The following is a 25,926-nucleotide window of genomic DNA, read 5'->3' as shown; positions in this document are numbered from 1 at the left end:
TCTGGTGAATCCCGATACTTTTTTTTTGTCATGTCAGTGGGAGTACGCTAATCCGTAGTCTTCCAGGGGAACCGCTCCTTGACACTTGTAGTGCGGGATGGAAACAAGCTGGCGGCGGCTCCATTATGCTCTGGGGAACATTCAGATGGGCATCCATTGGTACAGTGGAGCTCTTGCAAGGCACCATGACGACCAAGGAGTATCGTACACTGATTGCAGACCACGTACTCCCCTTCATGATGGTCATGTTTCCCGACGGCAGTGGCATGTTTCATTAAGGTAATGCGGCATGTCACAAGGCCAGAAGTACGATGGAGTGGTTCGGGGAACACAGTGGCGACTTGTGATAGGTGTCCTCTCCGCCAAATCTCAACCCGATCGAACACATCTGTGGTGTGATTGAACTTTGCGTCAGAGCTCACCCCCCCCCCCCCCCCCCCCCGTCCCCTTCTCCAGAATTTACGGGAATTAGCTAACTCGTGCGTGCATATATGGTGCCAACTCTCTCCACCTACCTACCAAGGTCCCCATAGTTTCATGCCACGACGGGTCGCCCCTGTCATGCCAAAGGTGGACTTACCGGGTACTATGTAGGTCGTCATAATGTTCTGGCTAGTATGCATCGATATGTACATAATTAATATTTCAACACAACTACACGAAGTAGACTGGAATGACGCCACTTGCATTCTTTATTTAAGGAAAGATTAAGCAGTGGGCATCCCGTTCAGAAATCGATTTTTAAGGCTCATTCTTTATGAGACTATCTTATGCGAATAGAGAATCGTTAGGATAAGGTGGACCAAACTGAAAAACATTCAAAATTCTAAGGGCACCCGAGGCTAGCACTCGGGCTGGCATACATTTCTCAGTTAGTTTGTTATTTACAAGTTCCGTAGGCCATTTTAACGATTTTTTTATCTAAATGATGTGGAACCTATCAACTTACGAGATATATATAAATGATTAGCGTTAACATAAATTAACACACAGTCATTTATAGTTGTGCTCATATGATTCCACATAACGTTTTTTAATTGTCTGCAGGTTTTTAAATTGAATTTCGTCGTTGTAATAGAAGGAGTTATCCAACAGAAATGATTTTAAATGAGTTTTAAAACTTGCTTCGCTACATCTCAGGCAATTTACGTTATTGGTCAAACGACCAAAAATTTCTGTTTCTGCATAGATAACAACCATTTGCTGAGCCATTGACAGTTTAAAAATGAGTAAAGAAGTTCATTTTTGCTTCTAGTGTTGTAGGTATGGACATCGTTCTTGTCAAATAGTGATGGATTATTTACGACTAATTTCATTACCGTATAAATATGTGTTGTGATGGTGCAGATAAAATGTAAAGGTCCTTGAAGAGATACTATGCGACGTCCGTGGGTAAACACCACATGTAATTCTTACAGCTCGCTTTTGTGCAACCGACACTTTCTTTCAAAGTTATTGGTTGTCCCAGAATACATTACTAAGAGGAAATTAATAAAATATGTTGGAGGTTGATACGTTTATTTCCTAGTTACTAATTATACAAAGAGCCAAAGGAGTTGAACCTGACTATTTGAGAAGCTCAATAATATACTTCTTCCATTTCAAGTTCCATTAATATCTACACTAAAAATTTGTTGTTCGGATCTGAACGAAGTGAGTGTGTGTGTGCTGTTTCTTTTTTTCAAATTTTAGGGAGAGTCCATTTTCAAAGAACCATTGATTAATTCCTTGGAATACATTTACCAATTCTTGTGTTGCTTTCTCTCTAATAAGATTTGTTGTAATACTAGAATCGACTTCAAAAATTACCCACTTCGCTTGTTGAATGTTAAGTGGAAGGTCATTCACATACACTATTTGATCAAAAGCATAAGGACACCTGGCTGAAAATGTCGTTCGTGGCCCCCTCCATCGGTAATGCTGGAATTCAGTTTGGTGTGGGCCCAACCTTATCCTTGATGACAGCTTCCACTCTCTAAGACATACATCAAGTCAGGAGCTGGAAGGTTTCTTGAGGAATGGCAGCCCATTGTGCACGGAGTTATGCACTAAGGAGAGGTATCGATGTCGGTCGGTGAGGCCTGGCAGCATGCTGGCGTTCCAAAATACCCGAAGGGTGTTCTATAGGATTCAGGTCAGGACTCTGTGCATGCCAGGCCATTAGAGGGATGTTATTGTCGTGTAACGACTCCGCTACAGCCCGTGAATTATGAACAGGTGCTCGATCGTGTTGAGACGCAATCGCCATCCCCCAATTGCTCTTCAACAGTGGGAAGCAAGAAGGTGCTTAAAACATCAATGTAGGCCTGTGTTCTGATAGTACCCCGCAAAAGAACAAGGGTGCAAGCCCTCTCCATGAAAAACACGATCACGCCATAACACCACTGCCTCCGGATTTTACTGTTGGCAGTACACACGTTGTCAGATTACGTTCACCGGGCACTCACAATACACACACCCTGCCATCGGATCGCCATTGTGTACCATGATGAGTCACTCCACACAACAGTTTTCCACTGTTCAATCGTCCAATGTTTACTCTCCTTACACGAAGCGAGACGTCGTTAGTCATTTGTTGCAGTGAAGTGTGGCTTATGAGGAGCCGCTCGACCATGAAATCCAAGTTTTGTCACCTCCCACGTAACTGTCATAGTACTTGCAGAGGATCCCGATGCAGTTTGGCATTCCTGTGTGACGGTCTGGATAGATGTCTGCCTATTACACATTACGATCCTCTTGAACTGTCGTCGGTCTCTGTCAGTCAACAGACGACGTCGGCTTATACGCTTTTGAGCTGGGCGTGCCCCTTTCGTCTCCACCTCGCTATCACAACAGAAACAGTGGGCCTAGGGATGTTTAGGAGTGTGGAAACCTCGTGTACAGAAGTATGTCGCTAGTGACACCCAACCACCCAACCACGTTCGGAGTCCGTGAGTTCCGTGGTGCTCCTCATTCTTCTCTCTCACGATGTCTAATGACTAATGAGGTCGGTAATAGTGAGTACCTCGCTGGAGGTGGCAGTAAATGTAGCTAATATGTGAAAAACGTAAGTTTTCTGGGGTGTCCGGAAACTTTTGATCAAATAGTGTGTATAAGGATAGTATTGGGCCCAAAATGAACCCTGTGTGATACCGTTTCAGACTTTTTTCCCCAACCACCGACATTCACAGCGACGTCTGGAACCGCGCGGTATTAGCCAAGCGGTCTAAGGCGCTGCAGTCATGGACTGTGCGTCTGGTCCCGGCGGAGGTTCTAGTCCTCCCTCGTGCATGGGTGTGTGTGTTTGTCCTTGGGATAATTTACGTTAAGCAGTTTGTAAGCATAGGGACTGATGACCTTAGCAGTTAAACATTTGAACATTTTAGCGACGTCTGGAGAGACATGGACCATTAGCACGGTGATCATCGTCTCGGGTTCCCTTGACGTGGCAGCAGAGGGTGGCAAGTGTCTCATAACGTTGTCTTATGATGAAGATCTTGTAGTCATCATCGACGTCTCTACATGCGTGGACTCCAATGAGAATGAACGTCACCATATTATATACGTCGTCGTCAAAATACAGGCCCAACTGTTGGCTCAGCGGTTTGGTGTGTCATTGGGTACAGAGAAGGCTCACATGTATTCGAGTAGACAATATTCGGAAAGCATCAGGAAGATTTCTCACCTGTTACGGCTGTTTGCAGTGTCTTATCTTCGAGGTCACAATAACGTTATCTTTCCAGAAGTAATCCAAGACCAAACGTTGGCCTGGTCGTCTTGATCTGCACCATTTCAGAGGCTGTTAGACTGTTGCTCCGAGTAGCACATTCTTCAGAACTCTCAGCCATTGAAATGTCTGGTCATCGTTCCGAGAGAACGCCAAGCCACTGTAATGATGAACTGTGGCAATGAGCTGAGCAGTATCTGTCAACCAGGCTCAGTTAGACTTAGTGCCCAATTTCATTGAAGACGGTGTTACTGCCCAAGAAGGCAGCTGCGTGTACTGCATGACACATCCTGTATACAGAGCAACGACAAAGTTACATCTGTATACTTTTTACAATACTGTATTTGATTCTTAGAAATTCAGTTTTTGTTCAGCTTTAAAAATGGAAACGTTTGGGATATTGGAGGCAAAAATCACAACTCCCACGGCATCTTACGTTTCGTGACAATAGACGAATTTTCAAACATAGACATCCAATTTCGCCAAGCTGTCGAAAGTTCCACAACACTCAACCAACCCTGACAGTTCATCGCTGTTGGCTAACGTACGTTCACTTCCGTGTTCAAACGAATCTGTTCCAAGTTTCAAATTCGAGAACTTAACTTGCATGACATGTCATTGTAGATTTCGTTTATTCACTGCTATCCTACTCTCAGACATGTGGTGAATACTGTATCCAGAAACAGCAATAGGACAGAAGACCCGGCAGTTCGCAACTGGTAGTTTCGTGCAGCGGAATACATACACCTACCGCGTAAATTTTTTAAATTTTTTATCTGAGTTATTAGTGTGTGAACTTCTTGTAATGTAAAAAAGTTTTGAAAGTAAGTCCCAAAAGACCTGAATAAATATTTTAGATTGGAAAGAAGTGTAGACAGTGCACTAGCGATGAATGTTGACGGTTATAGAAGGCTGATGCATTCATACATCAAGCTGTGCCCTTTATTGTGTAATCCGTATGTTTCACATTTGGCCAGTAGAAAGCATTTAAGCAAAGTAGTAATGGAAAAGCACTAGCCAGTAACCACTGTCGACGCCAAATAACATATTATCAGCATGTGAATGAGTCATAATAGAGTACAGTGAATAATTCCCAGAAAGGGTTCCATTACAAAGTTACATTTCAGAGTGTACGGGTATTCTGCTACGATAGTGATACTGTGTGTGAGACCAGAGGGAGGAAGAGGGAACAGTGTCTTAAACAGCAAAGTAAAGCGACTGCAATAAGAAAGGAAATATAATTACAGTTTTACTTCTCGGCGGCGACTTCATTAAAGACACAGAAACAGTTGTGACAAAGGATGGACGGGAAAGGAAATTGGCCATAAGCCGGAAATCACATTAAACGATTAAGAGAAAAGACGAGAACCGAAAACTTTATGGTCCGACGGCCACATGAACCACAGCGCTCCATAAACAGAGTCTTACGACAGTACCACTTCCCTCTGTAACCGCACCGTGGGATGGTCACGATAACCATAATGAATACCGAAAACAACGCTCGTATGAAACGCAACTCGCACATTCTCACATTACGTCCTGAAAGGAATGGATGATGGAAATCGGGTACTTGTAGTATCTTTTGGAAGCTGAAAAGCATTTGACTAAGAATCACACAGTAGCTTACAGTTCGATTATATGGAGTACCAGACTAAAGTTGTGGCTCTACTGATGATTTCTTTGTAGAATGCATTAGGTTATCTTAGACAGACGGTCATCGAGAGATGTAAAAACAGTATCATGTGTGTCCCGTGAGTGTGTGTTGAGAACATTACCATTCACCTCAATTACATCCACATGTACCTGTTTACTCTGTAATATACAGGTAAGTGCCTGGCAGAGGGTCGACCGATCGACCTTAATGCTATTTCTCTACTATTCCACTCTCGAAAAGCGCTTGGGAAAAACGAAGACTTTAATTTTCCGTGAAAACTTTGATGCCTATTATTTAATTTTGATCGTCTTTGCTTTAATGAATGCCACCTCTATTCGCGTATCATATCCGTGTCACTCTATCCCATACATAGCGATAATACAAAGAGAGCTGCCCTTCTTTGAACTTTCTCAGAGTCCTCCGTCAATCCTACCTGATGTGGATGCCACAGCAATGCGCCAAAACAGCATAGTCTGTATAGTAAACTTCTTAAACTTTTTGTGTGGTCTGTCGGTGAAACACGACGTTTGGTTTGCTTCCACACAACGTTATCTATACGATCGTTTCAGTTTATATATTCGTAATTGTAATCACTAAGTATTTAGTTTAATTGCAGTCTTTAGATTTGTGTGGTTTCATCTGTAACCAAAATTTAGCGGATTCCTTTTAAACTCCAGTGAATGACTCCACACGTTTCGTTATATAGAGTCAACTGCCACTTTCCGCATCATAGAGATACCTTGTCTAAAGAGTTTTGTAATTTTATTTGATCATCTGATAAGTTTATGAGACGGTAAATGACAGCATCATCTGCAAAATATTTAAGATAGCTGCTCAGATTTCTTACCAAACCCTAACCAGTGGAACGCCTCTCTGCCTTTCGCAACCTCTCCAAGCAACTGCATCATCTGCGAGAAGTGTCAGAGATGCAATCTATCAACAATAACATAGATATAACACATTATAAGTACCGAAGAATCCCAGTAAATACATTGCTTAGCTCCTGGAGAAGCGTTGTTTTATTAACAGATCAGATCTATAGTGGACATAAAGATCGAATTCGCAGACTTCCCGGTCTTTCTCTTAGTTCACTTTTTGAAAATCTTTTCCATCGGTGCTGACATTACTTCAGAACATACACTTGACGTTCTTTCGTTGAATAAATAGAGTATTTCATTTCCGTGCTATATCGTGTATGTAGATTATGAACAGAAGAGGGCCTATATCACTTAATAGGGGAACGCCAGATATTGATGATGAAGGTGATGATGATGATGATGATGATGATGATGATGATGAGTCCCACACTCCGAGGAGCGTAGGGGGACGATGCGAGAGACCCGCACATCCGACTAGGCAGGGTCCTAGCGGAAGAGGTTTGCCATTGCCTTCCTCCGAGCGTAATGGGGATGAATGATGATGATGAAGACGACACAACAACAGCCAGTCATCTCGAGGCAGGGAAAATCCCTGACCCCGCCGGAAATCGAACCCGCGACCCCGAGCGCGGGAAGATCGAACGCTACCACAAGACCTGTTTTACTCGATGACATTCCGTCAGTTACTACAGATTGTCAACTTCCTGACAATAAATCACGAACCCGGTGGCAAGAATGAGGCTATATTCCACAGAAAAGCAATTTGATTAGAAGTCGCTTGTCAGAAACGATGTCTAAAAAGCCTTCCGTAAATCTAAAAGTAGGGCATCAATATCGCATCCCCTGTCGATAGCACTCATTACTTCGTGAGAATAAAGAGCTGGTTGTGTTTTACGAAAACGATATTTTCTGATTCCGTGTTGACTGTTCGTCAGTAAATCGTTTTCTTCGAGGTAACCCACAATGTTCGACCACAGTATAAGTTTCAAATCCTGCTGTAAATCTACTTCAGCTATAGGAGTCCTTAATTCGTAAGTAATTATTTTTGTTTCTTTTCTTAAATATTGTTGTGACTCTGTAGCTACGGATTTGAGTGAGCAGTTGTATATGATTGCTAAATGTGGAGCTATTATATCAAAACACACTGAAAGAACCTGACGGGTATACAGTGTGGACCGGAGGACGTGCCCTTATCAAGTGGTTTAAGCTGCTTCTCTACGCCGAAGATATCTGCTTCTAAGTCGTCATGCTGGCAGTTGTTCTTGGTTCGAATTCAAGAAAATGTGCGTCGTCTTCTTTGGTGAAGGAATTAAGGAAATCTGTGTTTAATATCTCTGATTTAGTGTCACTGATTGCGTCGATAACATCGCCATTGTTATCGGACAATGAAGGTATTGACTACGTTTTCCAAGTGGATTATTTTGCATATGACGAGTATCCCTTCAGATTTTCTGCCAGGTTTCGAGACAGAGGTTCTTTGTGGAAACTAGTAAAAACATCTCGCACTGAAGTTCGCGCTAAGTCACGAGATACTGTATAAGACGGCATGTCTTGTAATTTTGCATCCTTTTGAATTTGGCGTGCTTGTTTCGTTCTGTCTGCACCTGTATTCTGACATGTTTTGTGTACTATGGCGGGTCAGCACCATTGTAGTAGTTTGTTATATATATCTTAGTTGCCGTCGATACTATTTCTTTGAATTTAAATGACGTTTGGTCTATACTTTACAAAGTCGGCCTGAAAATTGTGGAGCCTGCCTCTTAGAAAGGTGTCAAGCAAATTTTTAGCTGCTGTTTTAAGCAGAAGTGTTTTGCGATTATTTGGGCTTTGATGCAACGGTATTTAGTCTTGCTACAGCACCCTTGGTGTCACTAATCCCTCTACACCTGATGATGCTCCCACATTGCTCAGAATTATTTGTTGCAAAGAAGTCAAGTACGTTTTCGCAATCATGTACTCTTCGACTGAGCTCCTGGAGTTATCGTACAAAATAGTTTTCTGAGAAAACATTCATTACGTTTCCGGATAACGTTTCATTCCTACTACCGACTTGATAAACTTGTATTTTCGCCAAGATTTCGAGAGTAAATTGAAGTCACCACCAACTATAGTAATATGAATTGGTTACCTGTTTGAAATGCGTATTAAGCATCTGCCACACAATCTTACAAATAAATTCAGACTTTTCGCAGACGATGCAGTTATCTAAAATGAAGTGCTGTCTGAAATAGCTGCACAAAATCCAGTTACAAGATTTTAGAACAATACAAAGAAGGTCACTTGCTTCCAATGTAAAGAAATAAAACTTGTACGCAGAAAAGTACTATCCCGTTACTAAGATATCAAAGAGTCCTAATAGTCATTAGACTAAGCGTTGAAATACCGTGGTATAACTATTGCTGAGGACAGGGAATCGAATGACAACATGCACTCAGCCTTAGGCAGTGCCAGTGGCAGATTTTATCGTTAGGTTACTGGTGAAATGCAATTATTCTTCAAAGAAAATTTCTTACAATACAGTCATTTAAACTCTCCTAGAGGACGACTCAAGTACGTGCGGAACAAGTAGTCGCAAGTTTGTTCGGAGCCTTGAGAGGATGTCGTTGGAAAGCTGAGCAATCAAAATTGACATGTGCTTGAAGAAAGACGCCAACTATACAGGAAATTCGAGGAACCAGTAATACGTGAGTGACAACGGCCTTCTCGCTATCATAACATAGGTTCCCGTCCTGTCACCGCAGTTACGCGCTGTCGGGCATGGCTAGCACTTGAAAGGGTGACTCCCCAGGTCTGTCGATCGCTGTTGCAAAGCGGGGTGCACTCTGCCCTTTTGATGTCGATTTAAGAGCTGCTTGACTGAGAAGTAACGGCTTTGGTCACGAAAACTGACAACGACCAGGATAGCGGTGTGCTGAAAATATTCCCGTGCACATCCACTTCCAGTGATTCCTGTCGGCTGAGAATGACACGGCGGTAGTCCGGTATCGTTACGCCTTCCGAAATCTATTCCTAAGGAGTTTAGTTCAACAATACGTGAGTAATGATGAAATTACTGCATTCTCTTTCATGTCACTCCGATAGGGGAAGCGAAGGTAAGAGTAGAAAGTGGTTCAAATGGATCTAAACACTATGGAACTTAACATCTGACGTCATCAGTCCCCTAGACTTAGAACTACTCAAACCTAAATAACCTAAGGACATGACATACATCCATGCCCGAGGCAGGATTCAAACCTGCGGCCATAGCAGCAGCGCGGTTGCTGACTGAAGCGCCTAGAACCGCTCGGACACAGCGGAAGATGAAGGCAAGAGTAGATTAATAACAGCATGCACATGTACATTTAAACAGTCGTTATTCCCGCGGTCCAGCGCGAACTGAACAGGAAGAAAACCAGTATGTTGTTCAAAGGGAAGCACACTCCGACATGAACTTCCCAGTGGTTTGCCGAGTGTAGATGTGAATGTAGATATGGTCTGCACTGCCGTAATGGATATTACATATTTGGCACCCCGACACAACCTCTTATGCTGCAATTGATGTACTGATGTCTCCGTCGAGAGCTCAATGGCATCTCTCCCAATCTGGTCGGCTGACATACATACAATTCTGTCGATTTATGTCGTCAAAAACTCGCAGACATCTACGTATGCAACACACGAGTAATCGTAATTCCGGCAGGTCCCACTTTGAACTACGAGGTGTAGTCATAAACTTTCGATTACAACATCAAAAATAAAATTACGTAATGAATTTTGTGTTTGTTTTCAGGAATACGGGGTGTTAATAATTAAAGTTCCACTTTAAAAACGCTGTAAAAGAGAACCACAGTCCAGAATGAAGTAAAGTTCGAACAGCTCATTACTCGTATTGACGCAGAGGGGATCGTAATGGAACAAAAAAAGAAAAACGAAAATTTGATGAATAGGTGACACTGCAAGATTCAGCATACGCACACAAATAGACGCGTCACATCCGTCTGCCCATCACTTTGCGTCCGAGATGAGTGACATGACCGTCTCCATGAACAATCGCGCGCTGCTGCTAAAGTTCTTATCCAAGAACGGTGATTGTGCACTAGTCCTGCTGAAGTGCCGGACGCTCAGGGTTATTAAAGAAGGCACCAGTCCGACGTCTACTATGGGTCTCGAGAAAAAGATAAAGAAAAGACAGTTTTTTTTAAAGTACAATGAGACAGAGGGAGGAAAGCAGCTGATCCGACGTCTGTCGTGGATGTGGCCACAGCACTGTGAGAGGGGTCGAGAGGTGGTGAGAAAATATGCAGTGAAAGAGGAATTGCCAGAACTTCAGAATTGTCTGCAAGCATAAAATACTGCGAAATATCCCGTATTTTCATCCATACAAAATCACCTATGTTCAGGAGTTATTCCCTCCTTTCGTGCCAGTGCGGCACACGTTCGCTCTGGAATTTCTTTCTCACATGAAAGTGTACAATGAAAGCCCATGAAACATTCTGTGAACAGACCATTTCCATCTCCAAGATCCTGTCAATACGCAGAACTGCAGAATACGGGCAACGGAAAATTCGCACGCACATCAGCCGGTACGATTTCTTCTCCAGAGGGGACTGTGTTTTGCGTTCTGATGGCATCGTTTATCGCCGAGCCTTTCTTTTTCTCAAGGAGATGAGTCCTGCGGGTTCTCTTACCCGTACCGTCAGTGGTAAAACGCTGTGAAACTGTTTTGTACACACGCCATTCCAACCCTTCAACTGCATGGATGTTAGGGTCGGATTCTTTGTATGCAAGATGGCGATCGTCCGGGCACTACACAGCCAGTGAAGCAGCAGGCATTTTTTTTTTTAAAAAAAAAAAAATCTTTATTTCTTACAAAAAATATTTTTATACAATAAAACCCACCACCTTATTAATTAGTGGGTCATGATATAATACATTACTTAGGTACAGCTTATACATTTCTAATTATAATCTACAGACAGTGTGTTAGTTGAATGGGCAGACCTACTAATTAACAAATCTGCTACTCCTAGTATTACTACTTAATTACTACTTACACTAGTCTCTACTGCCTGCAGCGTTACAAATATGCCAATAAATATACAATCCTACTTGTGTGCCTTGCTCACCGAGCTAACCCCGGTGAACGCGCCCTGGCACAGGGCAGGCCAATACTTTTATTCGCTGCAGGTTTCTATTTTAATTCCTATTCTAATTTCCTAACCTAATGAACTATTCTAAGTCAGAATCGGTGCGTTGTCAAATCCGGTATGGTCGCCCCTCTCCCCCTATCCTGCGCGTGGCGGATTCCAACTTTACCAGTCGACCAGTCCACGCACAGGCGGTACGGGATTGGGGCATTGACCTAGTATGTTAATTTTTAAGTCTTAAAGCTCTCTCAGATATTGAGTTAGGACCTTTCGTGATACCTCATTTGCCAACTGATTTAGCAGTCGAAAGGTCTCTTCTTGTCTTAATAACATATACGTGTCATAGTTGGGTAGTTGCTGTCTAAGTGTAGTTGCTACATCATCGAAAAGGGGGCACTCGTAGACCACATGGTCGGGAGTTCCCTCCGATGCACCACAGTCACACGCAGGCGTTGCCCTCTTCCCAAACCGACATAGATACGTCGGGTAAGGCCCATGTCCAGTGAGAAAGTGGAACAAACCCCTAGTTGGTTCAAAATAACCCATGCTCATTCTTTCCCTCACATTCGGCAGGAAGCTGAAAGTTCTTCTGCCGGATTCCTCTGCCTCCCAAACTTCTTGCCATAGCTCTTCACCCCTCTTCCGTATCTCGCCCTTATCCCTAACCCTAACTCCCAAGATGTCTTCTACTTTTTCTATGTCCCCTTTCTTTGCCCAATACCAAGCACCCTGTTCCCTGAGTTTGATATCCAGAGGACAAAGCCCCATTATTACTAGTAGGGCCCCTCCCGGAGATGTTCTGTATGCCCCCACAGATCTTAATATCATGTTCCTTTGAACCCTTCTCACCGACATGGCGGGCACAACCCTCGTGAGCCTGTGTGCCCAGACTCCCGCGCCGTAACCCACTATTGATGTTAGTATGCTGTTATGATACAATTTGATAAGGTGAGGGGGAAGATGAAATCTTTTATGACCTATGGTGATAAGGTTATTGAGAATTTGCAGAGCTCTTTGTGTCACGGTTTCAATGTGCTTTCCGAAGTTCCACCTTTCATCGATGATGATCCCTAAGTAACGTCCCTCTCGTCGTCGGAGTACTGGTGTGCCCTCAATTCTTACAGTCGGGTTTCTTATTAACTGTCCCTTTAGTAATAGATAGGTTGATTTAGTCGGTGAGATGGTCATCTTGGTATTACGGCACCATGATAGTAGTTGCGTCATGGCTCTATCTATTTTTGGTTCAATGTCCTCGCGACTTCGGCCGCCAACCAGTAGAAGGAGGTCATCAGCGTAGGCTATCACCTCTAGCACATCTTCATTTTGTTGCAATGCATTTAAGAGTGGCTCCATGTGGATATCCCAAAATAGGGGACCTAAGACGGAACCCTGGGGACATCCCTTTGTTATGGGTTTTCCAATCCTCCCGCTAGGGGATGATAGCCAGACCTCCCGATCTACACAATAGCTCCTAAGGCAACCGTATAGCGGCCCTGGGCACTCTTTCTCCCGCAAGCAGGAGAAGAGCGAAGGCCACCACAGGTTGTCAAAGGCGCCACTAATGTCCACCATGATGCCGACGATGTACTTGCACGGGGCCGAACCACAGACCTCGGCCGCCAGGGCGATCGCATCAGATGCGGAACGCCCAGGCCTGAAGCCAAACTGTCTGTCGCTCATCCCGTGCAGCACTCGGTGGGCAGTCAGCCTATCAGCAAGCAGCTTTTCAAGGATTTTCCCGAGCACATCCAGAAGGCAGATGGGTCTGTAAGACTTTGCCTCAGCTGGATCTTTATCGGGGCCTTTTTTAATGATTACAACGTTTGCTGCCTTCCAGATCCTCGGGAATTTACCTTGCCGAAGGCACTCGTTGTACAGCTGGGTCAAAGGAGCGACCAGTTGTGGGGCCAAGAACTGCACCACCTCCGCCACAATGCCGTCTGGCCCAGGGGCTTTCCCTCTCTTTATTGTCTTTATGAGGGCAGCGACCTCTTCCTCCGAGAAGGGGAGGACTGCCTCATCATTTGTATAGTCGCCCAGATCTAAATCTCGCAACCGTCGCTGTTCCTCAGTATCCTCTGTTCTGTCGTCGTCAGGCAACAGGGATCGGAGTAGGACCTCAGCAGTCTCCTGCCATGAGTCCGTCATCCCATCCCCATGCCTGACTGTGGACAGCATCATAGGGGAGCGGATCTTTTCTCTTACTAGTTTATACGGCATCCCCCATGGATCCAAGGCCAGCTGATTGGTCACGAATGTCTCCCAGCTTCTAACTCGGACCGCTTTTAATTCTTTTTGAAATGTTTCCTTTGCCTCCCGGTATAGCAGTAACCATCTCTGCTTCTCCCACCAGACGACACTGCGCTGGTAGTGCCTTCGCAGCCTTCTGACAGTCTGACGCAGCTCCTGCAGCTCAGGAGACCATGGTGTCGGCGAGGCCGCCATGGCCCTCCTCCTAGTTGGCACGGCCGCCTTCATCGCTCTAGTCACTGCACACACCAGTTCCTCAGCTCTGTTGTCGATGTCAATTTGTCTGTCACCATCCGGTAACGGAGGAATGTCACACTCTCTGGCTAAGCGTTCCCAGTTGGCTTTCCTGAAGTTCAACTGCACCTCCCACCCCATGGCCCAGTGGCACTCCCTGCTCCCTAAGGTAAAAGTGATAAGGTTGTGATCGCTTGTGGTGGCACTGTCTATCACCTTCCAGTTCTGTATTAGGTTTGCCGCATTTGGCGTGACCAAGGTCACGTCGATGTTCGTGCCTTGCCCCCCTCCCGCCGCATAGGTGGGAGAGTTTCCCGGTTTGTTTGCCACCACAAGCTGCAACGACATAATCACTTCTTCCACCTTTCCACCATTTTCGTCCCTTGTGCCACTGTACCATAGGGGGGACTTCGCATTTATATCCGCAGTTATGACAACTCTTCGTCCCTGCAACGCCATAGCCACTCTTGTTAGGTGGTCTAGATGTATGTCGATATCATCTCCATATTGAAAATACATGTTAATGAGTGTTATAGTGCCTGCTGGAGATTGCAGTTCTATGACGTTGCAGTGACTGTTTGAGTACTGCGAAAGTAAGGTTGCCTGCAGTTTTTTGTTGGTGATTACCACAGCTGCTTTGGGGGCATCCCCACAGCTGATGACTTGCCATGTAGTGGCCACAAAAGCAATTTTGCCAGCCAGAGAGTAAGGCTCCTGCAAACAGAGTACATCCAGTCTCCTCTCCTCCACTTCCCTACGGAGTTCCTGCATCACAAGTCGACTGTTGTGCGTATTTAGTTGGCCGACAGATGTCCTAGTCGTCATGGATAATATGTGTGTACACGGTCATATGGCCAGGTCTTGTTCGGATCGAAAGTTATTCTTCCGTTTGCCAGCACTGACTGGACGTATATATCCTCTAAATCAAATTTTTCTCCTCGTCTTTCAAACAGTTTCTTTAGCAGGTCACGCAGGGCTCCGAAGTCCGTGGGGAGATTCACCGACTTTAGCTGTATTCTATCTACAGCCTCCATCACCGAGAAGGTTACCTTTCTGCCGTTCTCATGTCCAATTCGGACCACATGTCTCAAGGCAGTGGTCAGGGTTGCCGGCTGCTCCAGTCTTGCCAGCTGCATCGTAAATTCGAAGTTTGGGTACACCCTCACCGGATCGACAGGCGGAAGCCTGACAATTGATGTATCAGAGGTGCAACCCACACTCGAACTTGTGACTATATTTTCCTGTATGGATGGTTTTTCAATTTTCTCCTTGAGGGTTGCCGCTACCACAGGATGCCCTTGCCGTGGATGGTCTGTTTTCGGCTCAGATCCCCGGCTTCGAGGGGAGGGAGCCATGAGTGGCATGGGAAATTCTGTTTGCTGTCCTTTATCTACCATGAATACCTCTGTCTGGACAGCAGTGTCTGCTGTTTCGACTTCTGAGCTCGATAGCGATCTCAGAAATTCCCTGAATTTGTGAGCCCTCATAGCATCCCTCCTTCTCTTGCTCGGGGATTTTCGCTTTGGCATCCTGTATGTTGTGTCAGACTCAACCATAATCAATTCTGGATATTAGGCGTTGTTCTAACATCCTGTATGTAGGGCAACTCCGTCCTGTAGCTCCACATGGTTTTTTCCCTCTGCTCTTACAGGGAATACAAACACTGGCAGCCTTGCAGTCTTTACGTACGTGTCCATTGTCACCGCACTTGGAGCACGCCGACCCCCTGGTGCAGTGCCTGAGAATGTGGTCCAAGTCCCCACAATTGTGGCAACGAGGTACCACGATGTAATCCCTTACATTAATTGCATGAAACCCAACATATAGTCTGCCCATTCCAGTAATTTGCTTCCACATTTGTGGATTTACCTCGGCCACGTGATGGACAACGTCCCGATCACGGGGTCCTGTTTTGAATTTGAGTTTGAATTTATTATTGAATTCTTCCGCGTTCATGCTTTCAAAATTTTGTCCCCTTATTGTCTCACTTAACTCGTCGTTAGTCATTATAGTTGGCACGTCATATAATATCACCAAAGGATTCCTTTTCCGTGGAGGTTCACATTTCATTACTGCATTCAGTTTTTGGTTTTTTAGTAGTTTTTCCTTATCTTCTTCTGAGGCTACTTCTACTATTACAGAGTTCTTGCTGGGTTTAACTTTCTTAATTCTTATTTTGTCCTTTACAGGATCTATTGTGGTAGTTAAAAGTTCTTGTAGCTTTTTTACACTTGTGTCCTGTCCTGGCAGCGTCCGAAGAAAAACTGCCGTGTCTTGTCTCTTTGCTACCCTGTCGATTGTATCTTTTGTGGTAGTTGGCTTAATGGGCGCTTGCGCAGCCACTGCCGCCCAGGATTTGGCTGGTTGTTTTCGCAGCCTGCTGTTTTCTTTTTCTAGTTCTTCTAAACGGCCTTCTAATTTTGCATGGGCAATAGCCCAGGCCGAAAGTTCATTCTTAATAATGGTCAAGGCAGCCTGACTGATCTTGCCATTTTTCACGTTCTGGTCAATCAACAGGGCGATTCTGTTATGCCTCTGTGCGACGGTTTCAGTATCAACATCTGCCTGCCCCACCTCGTCTTGTGGAGAGGGATCAGGCACAGCGGAAGCCCTCGAAAGCGCACTCGAATCACTCGTTATAGTTGTAGCCATGATTAACGAGTGATAAAGAAGAAAGTGGGAGCCCGTCTCTTGCCCCGGACCGGCTCCTCTGGCATGGGGGGGGACTTCTTGCAGCTCGCCCACCGACCTCGCCCCAAGGTCAAGGGCCCTATCGAACTGCCGGGTTCAGCACGCCGTTGCCAGCGCACTGGTCCCCATCGATGGCTTCGTCATCGGCGATTTCACGCGACGCTCCTCGGCAATTGCACCCCGCACTCCGGAGAGGCGGATGCACCTCTCGCCCTTCGCCGCCTACTAGCCCGAGTTTCCACCTTACGGCCAAGGACCCACTCCTACTCAGGTGGCGGGCCGGTCCCCCAGACGTTCGGCGGTCTGGACCCAGTTAACCTGGCCCAGGCGATGTCACCACCTCCTGGGTTTGGCAGAACACGCCCCGGTTACCCAGGGGCGCGGCGAAGCACCCTTGCCGACTCGCGCCGCGATCCCACGCCGACAAACGAAGTCGCCGGCATGCAGAGCTCCTGCTGGTCTGGGCCCTGCGAACAGAAAGGGACAGATGTTCGTCCCTCGTCCCTCGACACAGCTCCCCCTGTGCCACGCACCCTTCGCTTTCGCATCGGGTTGGGTCGCAGCTCTCCCTTTTGTCGCACGGCAAAATGCCGAGCTTAACGTCTGGCACCACGGGAAGGCGGAAAGAGCCACTTGGGAAGGAGAGGTTGTAAGAGACACATCACTTCCCCTGTGAGGAGTGCCGCGGCACGCCCGTCTGGAAGCGATACGCCCCAGTGCGAGCCTCCGTGCGTTACGGCGCGCCGGCTACGGGCGGGCCCGCGCCGAACGCGCCGTCGAGCGACCGACCTCACGCCAGACAAGCAGCATTCGCAGGCATTTCGCAAATGCTCGAATTATCAGCCGTCATTTCCCTACAGCCTGGCCGTCGAGATGAACTGATCTTAATCCGTGTGACCTCTGGTTGCGGGGTTATCTGAAAGATATGTTCAGTGATCGAATAACGAACGTAGCTGAACTTAAGGCACGAATTGTGCAGCGCATGCTGAACGAGAGCCCCGAGACACTCCGGACCATTGTAGATCATGCTGTTTCTCGATTTCAACTTGTAAGAGGAGACGGTGGATAGCGCATTGAACATGTCTTGCGCCCGTAATATGAAATTAAAAGTTGATTGCATTGTTGCTTTGTAAGCGGTTTTTGGTCCCAGGACAATGAAAATCATTCACTTTGCTTTGTAACTGGTTTTTGGCCTCAGGACATTTAAAAACTGATTTTTGTTCCTATCGAACGTGGTACGAACTTGCCTTGGTGGGTGGGCTTATCTAACTATCAGTGGGACAATCGTTAAATACCGTGTTTGTAGTGACGCTCATTGAGTAGTACAGACGGTACAACGTGCAACTCAAACCATAGCCGTCGTATTGCATTTTATCTGACATGTGTAAAGGCGCTTTCGAAGCGACTGTGGGTAAATTTTACTTTTTTTTGTCCTATAACTTTTTACAGTGCGTGAAGAACATATTACACAAATTTGACGTCATTCTGAGATATAGTGCTCTTTCTACAGCGTTTTGAAGCTGGACTACTAATTATGGACACCCTGTATACCTGCAGTCCTGGCACACATTAAAATCCCCGCGCACAGCCTCGCAGCAGCCAGCAGAGGAGCCAAAACAAAAAATCGCAGCCAGTTGATGAAGTGCGGTATTGAGCGGTAATTCGTTTTCTTCATCTGTAAGGCAACAACTCCGCAGCACTTCGTAGGAAGCTGTTCTTAGTGTAGGGCTATAGAGCATCTCATATGACACAGTGGTTAGGTGACGATGACGTTTTGAGTGTAGTCAGACAAGCGTGAATGAAGAACGAAGTGCTATAAGTGTATGGCTACAAAGCCCTATAATAATACCTTGATTAGGTGACGGAGAAATGGAAACCTTATTTTCATCATGGCAACGACAACAACAACAGTTACGAAATTGTCTCGAATGGAAAACAGCCCACAGTTGCACTAAATTATGTTTATTTTCAACCTTGACCATGGTTTCTGCTACAATAATACAGCCTTCTTGAGAAGTCCTAAAAATGATCAAAATAACATCTAAACCAGTGATACAATCTACACATAAACTTCAAAATTACGCAGCCGATAACATATTACTTACATAAATACTAATCAATGAAAAATGTCTTAGCCCAGCGGCTGCGTCAAGACCAGTAAAATAACTTCAACAGACATAAGCCTGTTTCGAACATAAGTAAAATTACATATGGCACTGTATGTTCTCCGCCACTACTTCTGTAATACTGGGCGCACGGTCGTCAAATGCGAGAGGCGTTCAACAAATTCGGAAGTAAAGTTCTATGTATTGATTTGGCAGAAAATCCTAAGAAATTTTGGTCTGATGTCAAGGTAGTAGGTGGATCAAAACAAAATGTCCAGACACTCTGTGACCAAAATGGTACTGAAACAGAGGATGACAGACTATAGGCCGAAATAATAAATGTCTTTTTCGAAATCTGTTTCACAGAGGAAGACTGCACTGTAGTTCCTTTTATAGATTGTCGCACAGATGACAAAATGGTAGATATCAAAATAGATGACAGAGGGATAGAAAAACAATTAAAATCGCTCAAAAGAGGAAAGGCCGCTGGTCCTGATGGAATACCAGTTCGATTTTACACAGAGTACGCGAAGGAACTTTCCCCCCTTCTTGCAGCGATGTACCGTAGGTCTCTAGAAGAGCATAGGGTTCCAAAAGATTGGAAAAGGGCACAGGTCGTTCCCGTTTTCAAGAAGGGACGTCGAACAGATGTGCAGAACTAAAGACCTATGTCTCTAACGTCAATCAGTTGTAGAATTTTGGAACACGTATTATGTTCGAGTATAATGACTTTTCTGGAGACTAGAAATCTACTCTGTAGGAATCAGTATGGGTTTCGAAAAAGACGATCGTGTGAAACCCAGCTCGCGTTATTCGTCCACGAGACTCAGAGGGCCATAGACGCGGCTTCCCAGGTAGATGCCGTGTTTCTTGACTTCCGCAAGGCGTTTGGTACAGTTCCCCACAGTCGTTTAATGGACAAAGTAAGAGCATATGGACTATCAGACCAGCTGTGTGATTGGATTCAAGATTTCCTAGATAACAGAACGCAGCATGTCATTCTCAATGGAGAGAAGTCTTCCGAAGTAAGAGTGACTTCTGGTGTGCCGCAGGGGAGTGTCGTAGGACCGTTGCTACTCACAATATATATAAATGACCTTGTGGGTAACATCGGAAGTTCGCTGAGGCTTTTTGCGAGTGATGCTGTAGTGTATCGAAAGGTTGTAACGATGGAAAATTGTCCTGAAATGCAGGAGGATCGGCAACGAATTGACGCATGGTGCAAAGAATGGCAATTGAATCTCAATGTAGACAAGTGTAATGTGCTGAGAATACATAGAAAGAAAGATACTTTATCATTTAGCTACAATAGAGGAGGTGAGCAACTGGAAGCAGTTAATTCCATAAATTATCTAGGAGTAGGCATTAGGAGTAATTTAAAATGAAATGGCCATGTAAAATTAATTGTCGGTAAAGCAGACGCCAGACTGAGATTCATTGGAGGAATCCTAAGGAAATGCAGTCCGAAAAAAAAGGAAGTAGTTTACAGAACACTTGTTCGCCAACTGCTTGAATATTGCTCTCCGGTGTGGGATTTGTACCAGATAGGGTTGATAGAAGAGATAGAGAAGTACCAACGGAGAGCAGCGCGTTTCGTTACTGGATCATTTAGTAATCGCGAAAGCGTTACGGATATGATAGATAAACTCCAGTGGAAGACTCTGCAAGAGAGACGCTCAGTATCTCGGTGGGGGCTTTTGTTGAAGTTTAGAGAACATACCTTCACCCAGGAGTCAAGCAATATATTGCTCCCTCCTTCCTATATCTCGCGAAGAGACCATGAGGATAAAATCAGAGAGATTAGAGCCCACACAGAGGCATATGAACAATCTTTATTTCCACGAACAATACGAGACTAGAATAGAAGGGAGAACCGATAGAGGTATTCAGTTTACCCTCCGCCACACACCGTCAGTTGGTTTGCGGAGTATGGATGTAGATGTAGAAATGTGCTGCACCGCGCGCACCACAGGTGGTGCTCACCACATTGAGCTACATCGCACCGTTTATCGCGCAACCAGTCAATATATACGACAATAAATTAATAACAAGCATACATGTGCAAATGAAGGACCATATAATTATTAATACGAATGTCCAACAGATTAAATACTATTGCATACGATCATCATGCAGGAAAGACTCTGTTAAATGCAAACATAACTTCAGACGAACATCGCATACACATGTGATGTGACCCATACGTATCGAGAGTAAACAGGATCCATTTCATCAGCAAGGATTTGGAGCACAGGATAATTACTGACCATCCTTAACGCAGCGTCGTATGTGGCCAGAATTGTGTAATCCCTTTTCGGAGAATAATGTGTGCCAGTCACTACTTCTCCGTACTGCAAGTTCGCCTGACAGGTAGGCTGTCGAACACGACAGTAACACAGCTGGTCGACATCATGTTTGTCAATGACTGGCGATTGATTCTGCGTGGTTTTGCATACAAAGTGAATGGAAGAAGATCCCAAAAAGCATTTTCAGGTTTTCAGGCATTTCTCTAAATCCATGCCATGACGATTAGAATCTCTGCTGCACTACACGGAGGCTTCCCACTGCACCGAATTTTCATAGTTTCGACTTTTTAGTCTTAATGATTTAAATTATATATTTCCATGTGCTTATTATGTGGCATACAGTTTATGTCAATCACATGAAACCTTCTCGGTGTTGCAGTCTTCACTGCATTCATTAATGAACTATAAGAAAACGTTATTACTTATAAATACCAGTACTTCATAAATGTTGTTTCTTCTGCGTAGCTGAAAACAATATAACTCTTATACTAGACTATAAGAATTCATAATGAATATGCTTCTGTACCAAGCCTGTACTATATTTGTTTACTTGCCTTTCATTTACTTTCAGGTGCAGCTCACAACGATGATGTGAAATACATGCATGCAACAGATCTGGATCCTGATTCGGATGGAGGTGTAATCCAAGCTCAGATGACAACAATGTGGACTAACTTCGCTAAATATGAGTAAGTGATCTTCTTGCTAAAGGTTCAGATATTTTTAATAGGCTGTTGTTATAAAGAAAATGAAATGTCTGATAAGCTAATTGTATGACAACACGTCCATATAATTTACTCATCCATGAGTTGTCATACTTTTCATACTGGAAATGATGTAGATGTATGTGATGATTCCATTAGTGTGTTGTGAATTAAACACAGCCTTGTGAATAACTCATATGATTGTTACTGTTTCAGCAATCCAACGCCGGAACAGACCTCCATACTGACAGAGACGTGGAAGGAGTACGATGAATCTTCACCTTACTATCTGGAGATAAATGAACCTCTTACCCTCAAAACTAATTTGTTCGAACCCTACATGACCTTTTGGCACAAGCTGTTGCCTTAAATACCTTATATGTGTCACTAATGACCACATTTAACGATTTGGTACGAGATGGAAGTTGCTTAAATGAAAATTCCAAGAGCAGCAGTTTCAGTACAGTATTACGTATGATAACGGATAGGTGAACTGATTTACTGTGTTGATATTGTAGTCCTCAGAGACATAGAAGTTGTATAAAACTGCTAATATTTGTAAGTGTTGTAGCTTACCCTTTGTTAACAAGCATTCTCAAGGAGATAATGATTATACTGTGAGCCTCTTTTTTTTAAAATTGTACCGTGTATTGTGCTTTCGTCTCTGTAAGAAATATGAAATTAATATGCTCTGGAATACCTTATGGATATGAATTTTGTTAACCTCCTCGTTTTGCTTTTGCCTGTCGAATTATAGCGAAACAACAGTTATTTGAGCTCAGTTTATTTTGAAAACTTTAATGTATAGTTATCTGAAAATAACTATTTACATGTAATTTATGAACAAAAGTATATGAAACCAAACAATTCTGCTGCAATCATTTGATGGTGCATGGATAATTGTCATCCTACAGATTACTGTAGTCATGCTATTTCACAGAAAATATACTATTTGTACAGTTGTAGGGCACAAACATTACGATCCATATTTTATGAAAGACATACATACAAGGCACCAATAAGAGTAATAAAAAATTTTGTAGGAGAGGAAATACTCAATTTCTGGATAGCAAATTCGAAACAGTGAGACCTTCATGATACAAAAAAGTGTGATAAGGCCTTTGACAGATTATTTTTGTTGTATTTCGTTTTATTAGTAACTCTCATAAGCTGTCATCGTACTGATGCTAGCCTCCTATGACGTAGCCATGAACACGGACATTCAAGTACGAATTGACGAACCAGGGCATAGATAGGTGATAACTTAAATTATGTAGTTACAGTATTGTATAGATAGACTGTGCCATATCATGCTGTTTTTCATACAGGATTGCTACTTCACCTATGACCCTATACCTGTCATTTGGCTGCGACGTTCATTATGGACTGTGCGGCTGGTCCGCGCGGAGGTTCGAGTCCTCCTTTGGGTATGGGTGTGTGTGTTTGTCCTTAGGATAATTTAGGTTAAGTAGTGTGTAAGCTTAGGGACTGATGACCTTAGCAGTTATGTCCTATATGATTTCACACACATTTGAACATTTTGAACAACTACCGAATAGCAGTGTGGGGCGCTTGTGGGGTTGTCGCAAACAAGCACAGTAATACGACAGATTCACAACCAGCACTAAAACCCAAAGTCTGCATAAACAAGTAAATAATAGTCTGACAGTGGCCAAAGCAGGTCCTTGTTCAATAGCAGGGCCGTTATCTTTTGACTGTTGATGACGCTTTACCAGCGTTGAAAACAGACGAACTAAGTGTGGATATTTTTTTCTTAATTAATTGTTTCTTTGCCGTATTGATGATAGGAGGGAAGGAGTCAGGGAAACCTCATAGCAGCGAACTGTATTAAAATATACACTTTTGTACACTTACAACGATCAAAAATGAGAGTAATATTCAACAAATGTATTTCTTCTGGTGGTATTCGTACAAAAATCACGGCCAGTGATGATATAAATAGTGTTCTTATGTAACTGGTGATGCTTCTTTTCGATTGTCAATTTTCGTAATGTTAAGAAGGAGTGGAAGCATCTACGTCTGGGAGCATGGTTTGATGCTTAAATGGTATGCGTCTGATCGATAAGTGGAGGCAGAAAATGAGAAGTGGCTTGGAAGGGTACTGGGACCTCTATATAATAATGTGGCAGGCACAGCTACAGCTGATACTGTTGATATGAGTTGCGAAGAGCGTGTCTTAGGGCAGGACATAGATAATGTGGCGCTGGCATTGTGATGGAATGTTGTGCAGGGGCCGGCCCTATTGGCCGTGCGGTTCTAGGCGCTGCAGTCTGGAACGGCGAGACCGCTACGGTCGCAGGTTTGAATCCTGTCTCGGGCATGGATGTGTGTGATGTCCTTAGGTTAGTTAGGTTTAACTAGTTCTACGTTCTAGGGGACTAATGACCTCAGAACTTGAGTCCCATAGTGCTCAGAGCCATGAGAACTATATATATATATATATATATATATATATATATATATATATATATATATATATATATATTTGTACAGGTGCGACAAAAGCCTGAGACAGTAGAGCAGTGGGGACACATAGCTGTTCAGGCATCAATTTCACAAGAGATATCTAATTTGCGTAAAAGCTCTTACATTTTGAGCGGAGATTGAGAATTTAATTAGCTGTTAGAGAATGCATGTGCAAACGGGAAGACGAATAGGGAAGACAGGATCGAGTATAAGGCATTCTTGGCCAATCAAGAGGTAATATTTTGAGGGTGTAGAATTTTAGCTTGGTTGGGATATAGAACACGGTAATAGAGATATATAAATAATCAGTTAATGAGTTTATGACTGAACGACTTATTACGAAGCCAGCATGTAGGCTGCTAAATGGACTATGGGGTCTTGCATATCTACAGTAAAACTATTGCTCACTGAACTCTAGTCAGGATAGTTAGGAGCGCTATATTCTTAACTAAATTCAATATACATCTCCAAATTTACATAGATGACCCTGCCACATATATTTCAAAAAGGTCAAAATCAATTTTATCCCTGCAAGAATACAAACAGTCATGGCTTAGGTACAATTTAAAACATAATAATGTCTGCTTCTTTCTTTCGATTGCTTAGCTCACAGTATAGTGAACACCTACATATTTACATTTAATTACAAGACAACCTCTGGCTACTGTAACACAAGATCAGCTTCATGGACATCTGTCACAAAGGTAATAACAACTGATGTCATCATTTTTTCTTTTGTAAAATAACATGTCACATTCCTTACGAACACAACATAGGCATTGCGATTGCCAGTTACCTGTCATAATTTAACAAATGTGTTCCTGTAGGGCTTACACAAGATCCGTTTCTTCTGCACTCAATGATCCACCGATGCATTCTAAATCTACACCTACATCAATACTCCGCAAGCCACCTGCCAGTGTATGGCGGAGGGTATTTCTGATACCAACAACTGCGCTCCTCTTACTGTCCTCTTCGCGAATGGCGCGTAGGAACGACAATTCTCGGTGAGCCTCTGTATTACCTCTAATTTCTCGAATTTTCTCGTCGTCATCAATTCGCGAGTTGTATGTCGGAAGTTGTAATGTGTTGTCCCGCCGGCCGTTGTGGCCGAGCAGTTCTAGGCGCTTCAGTCCGGAACCGCGCTGCTGCTACGGTCGCAGGTTCGAATCCGGTCTCGGGTATGGATGTGTGTGCTGTCCTTAGGTTAGTTAAGTTTAAGTAGTTCTAAGTTCTAGGGGACTGATGACCTCAGATGTTAAGTCCCACAGTGCTCAGAGCCATTTAAACCATTTTTGTGTTGTCCGACTCTTCCCGGAGAATATTCTCTCGAAATTTTAATAGTAAACTTCTCCGTGATTCACAATGCCTCTCTTGTAGCGTCTGCCATTGAAGTTTGTTGAGCATCTCTGTAACCTCTCGCTCTGGTTAAGCGATTCTGTAATGAAACTCACGGCTCTAAGTTGGATCTTCTCTGCCTCGTTCATCAGTCGTACCTGGTAAGGGTCCCAGACTAATGAACAATACTCAATAATTGGGCGAACAATGACTTCGCCGATAAGGTACTTTTCCTTAAGATCCTTTCTATGGATCTCAGCCTGGCATTTGATTTTCCTACTATTTACTGTATGTAGTCATTCCACTTAAGTTCGCTCTGGATAGTTACTCCTAGATATTTTACTGTAGATATTGTTTCTAGCAAATTTTCGTCAATGGTGTAGTTGTACGGCATTGGATTTTGTCCGCTGTGTGCATGAAATATGTTACATTTTTGTTGACGTTCCG

The 25,926-nt window shown here is 43.9% G+C and overlaps 1 protein-coding gene across 1 annotated transcript in view; it reads left to right on the top strand.

Moving 5' to 3' along the window:
* Window positions 1–22,521, top strand: part of LOC126320799 (esterase FE4-like) — a 77,986-nt gene extending 55,465 nt beyond the window's left edge. The window contains exons 10-11 of the mRNA XM_049994123.1: window positions 21,522–21,639; window positions 21,871–22,521. Coding sequence (XP_049850080.1) covers window positions 21,522–21,639; window positions 21,871–22,024 — 272 coding nt within the window. The 3' untranslated portion in view covers window positions 22,025–22,521. The remainder of the gene's footprint in view (window positions 1–21,521; window positions 21,640–21,870) is intronic.
* Window positions 22,522–25,926: the final 3,405 nt, after the last annotated feature.

The sequence above is a fragment of the Schistocerca gregaria genome, chromosome 2, assembly GCF_023897955.1.
Source record: "Schistocerca gregaria isolate iqSchGreg1 chromosome 2, iqSchGreg1.2, whole genome shotgun sequence".
Taxonomy (NCBI): domain Eukaryota; kingdom Metazoa; phylum Arthropoda; class Insecta; order Orthoptera; family Acrididae; genus Schistocerca; species Schistocerca gregaria.
The sequence above is the reverse complement of the archived record's forward strand: the minus strand, read 5'-3'. Positions and strand labels throughout refer to the sequence as shown.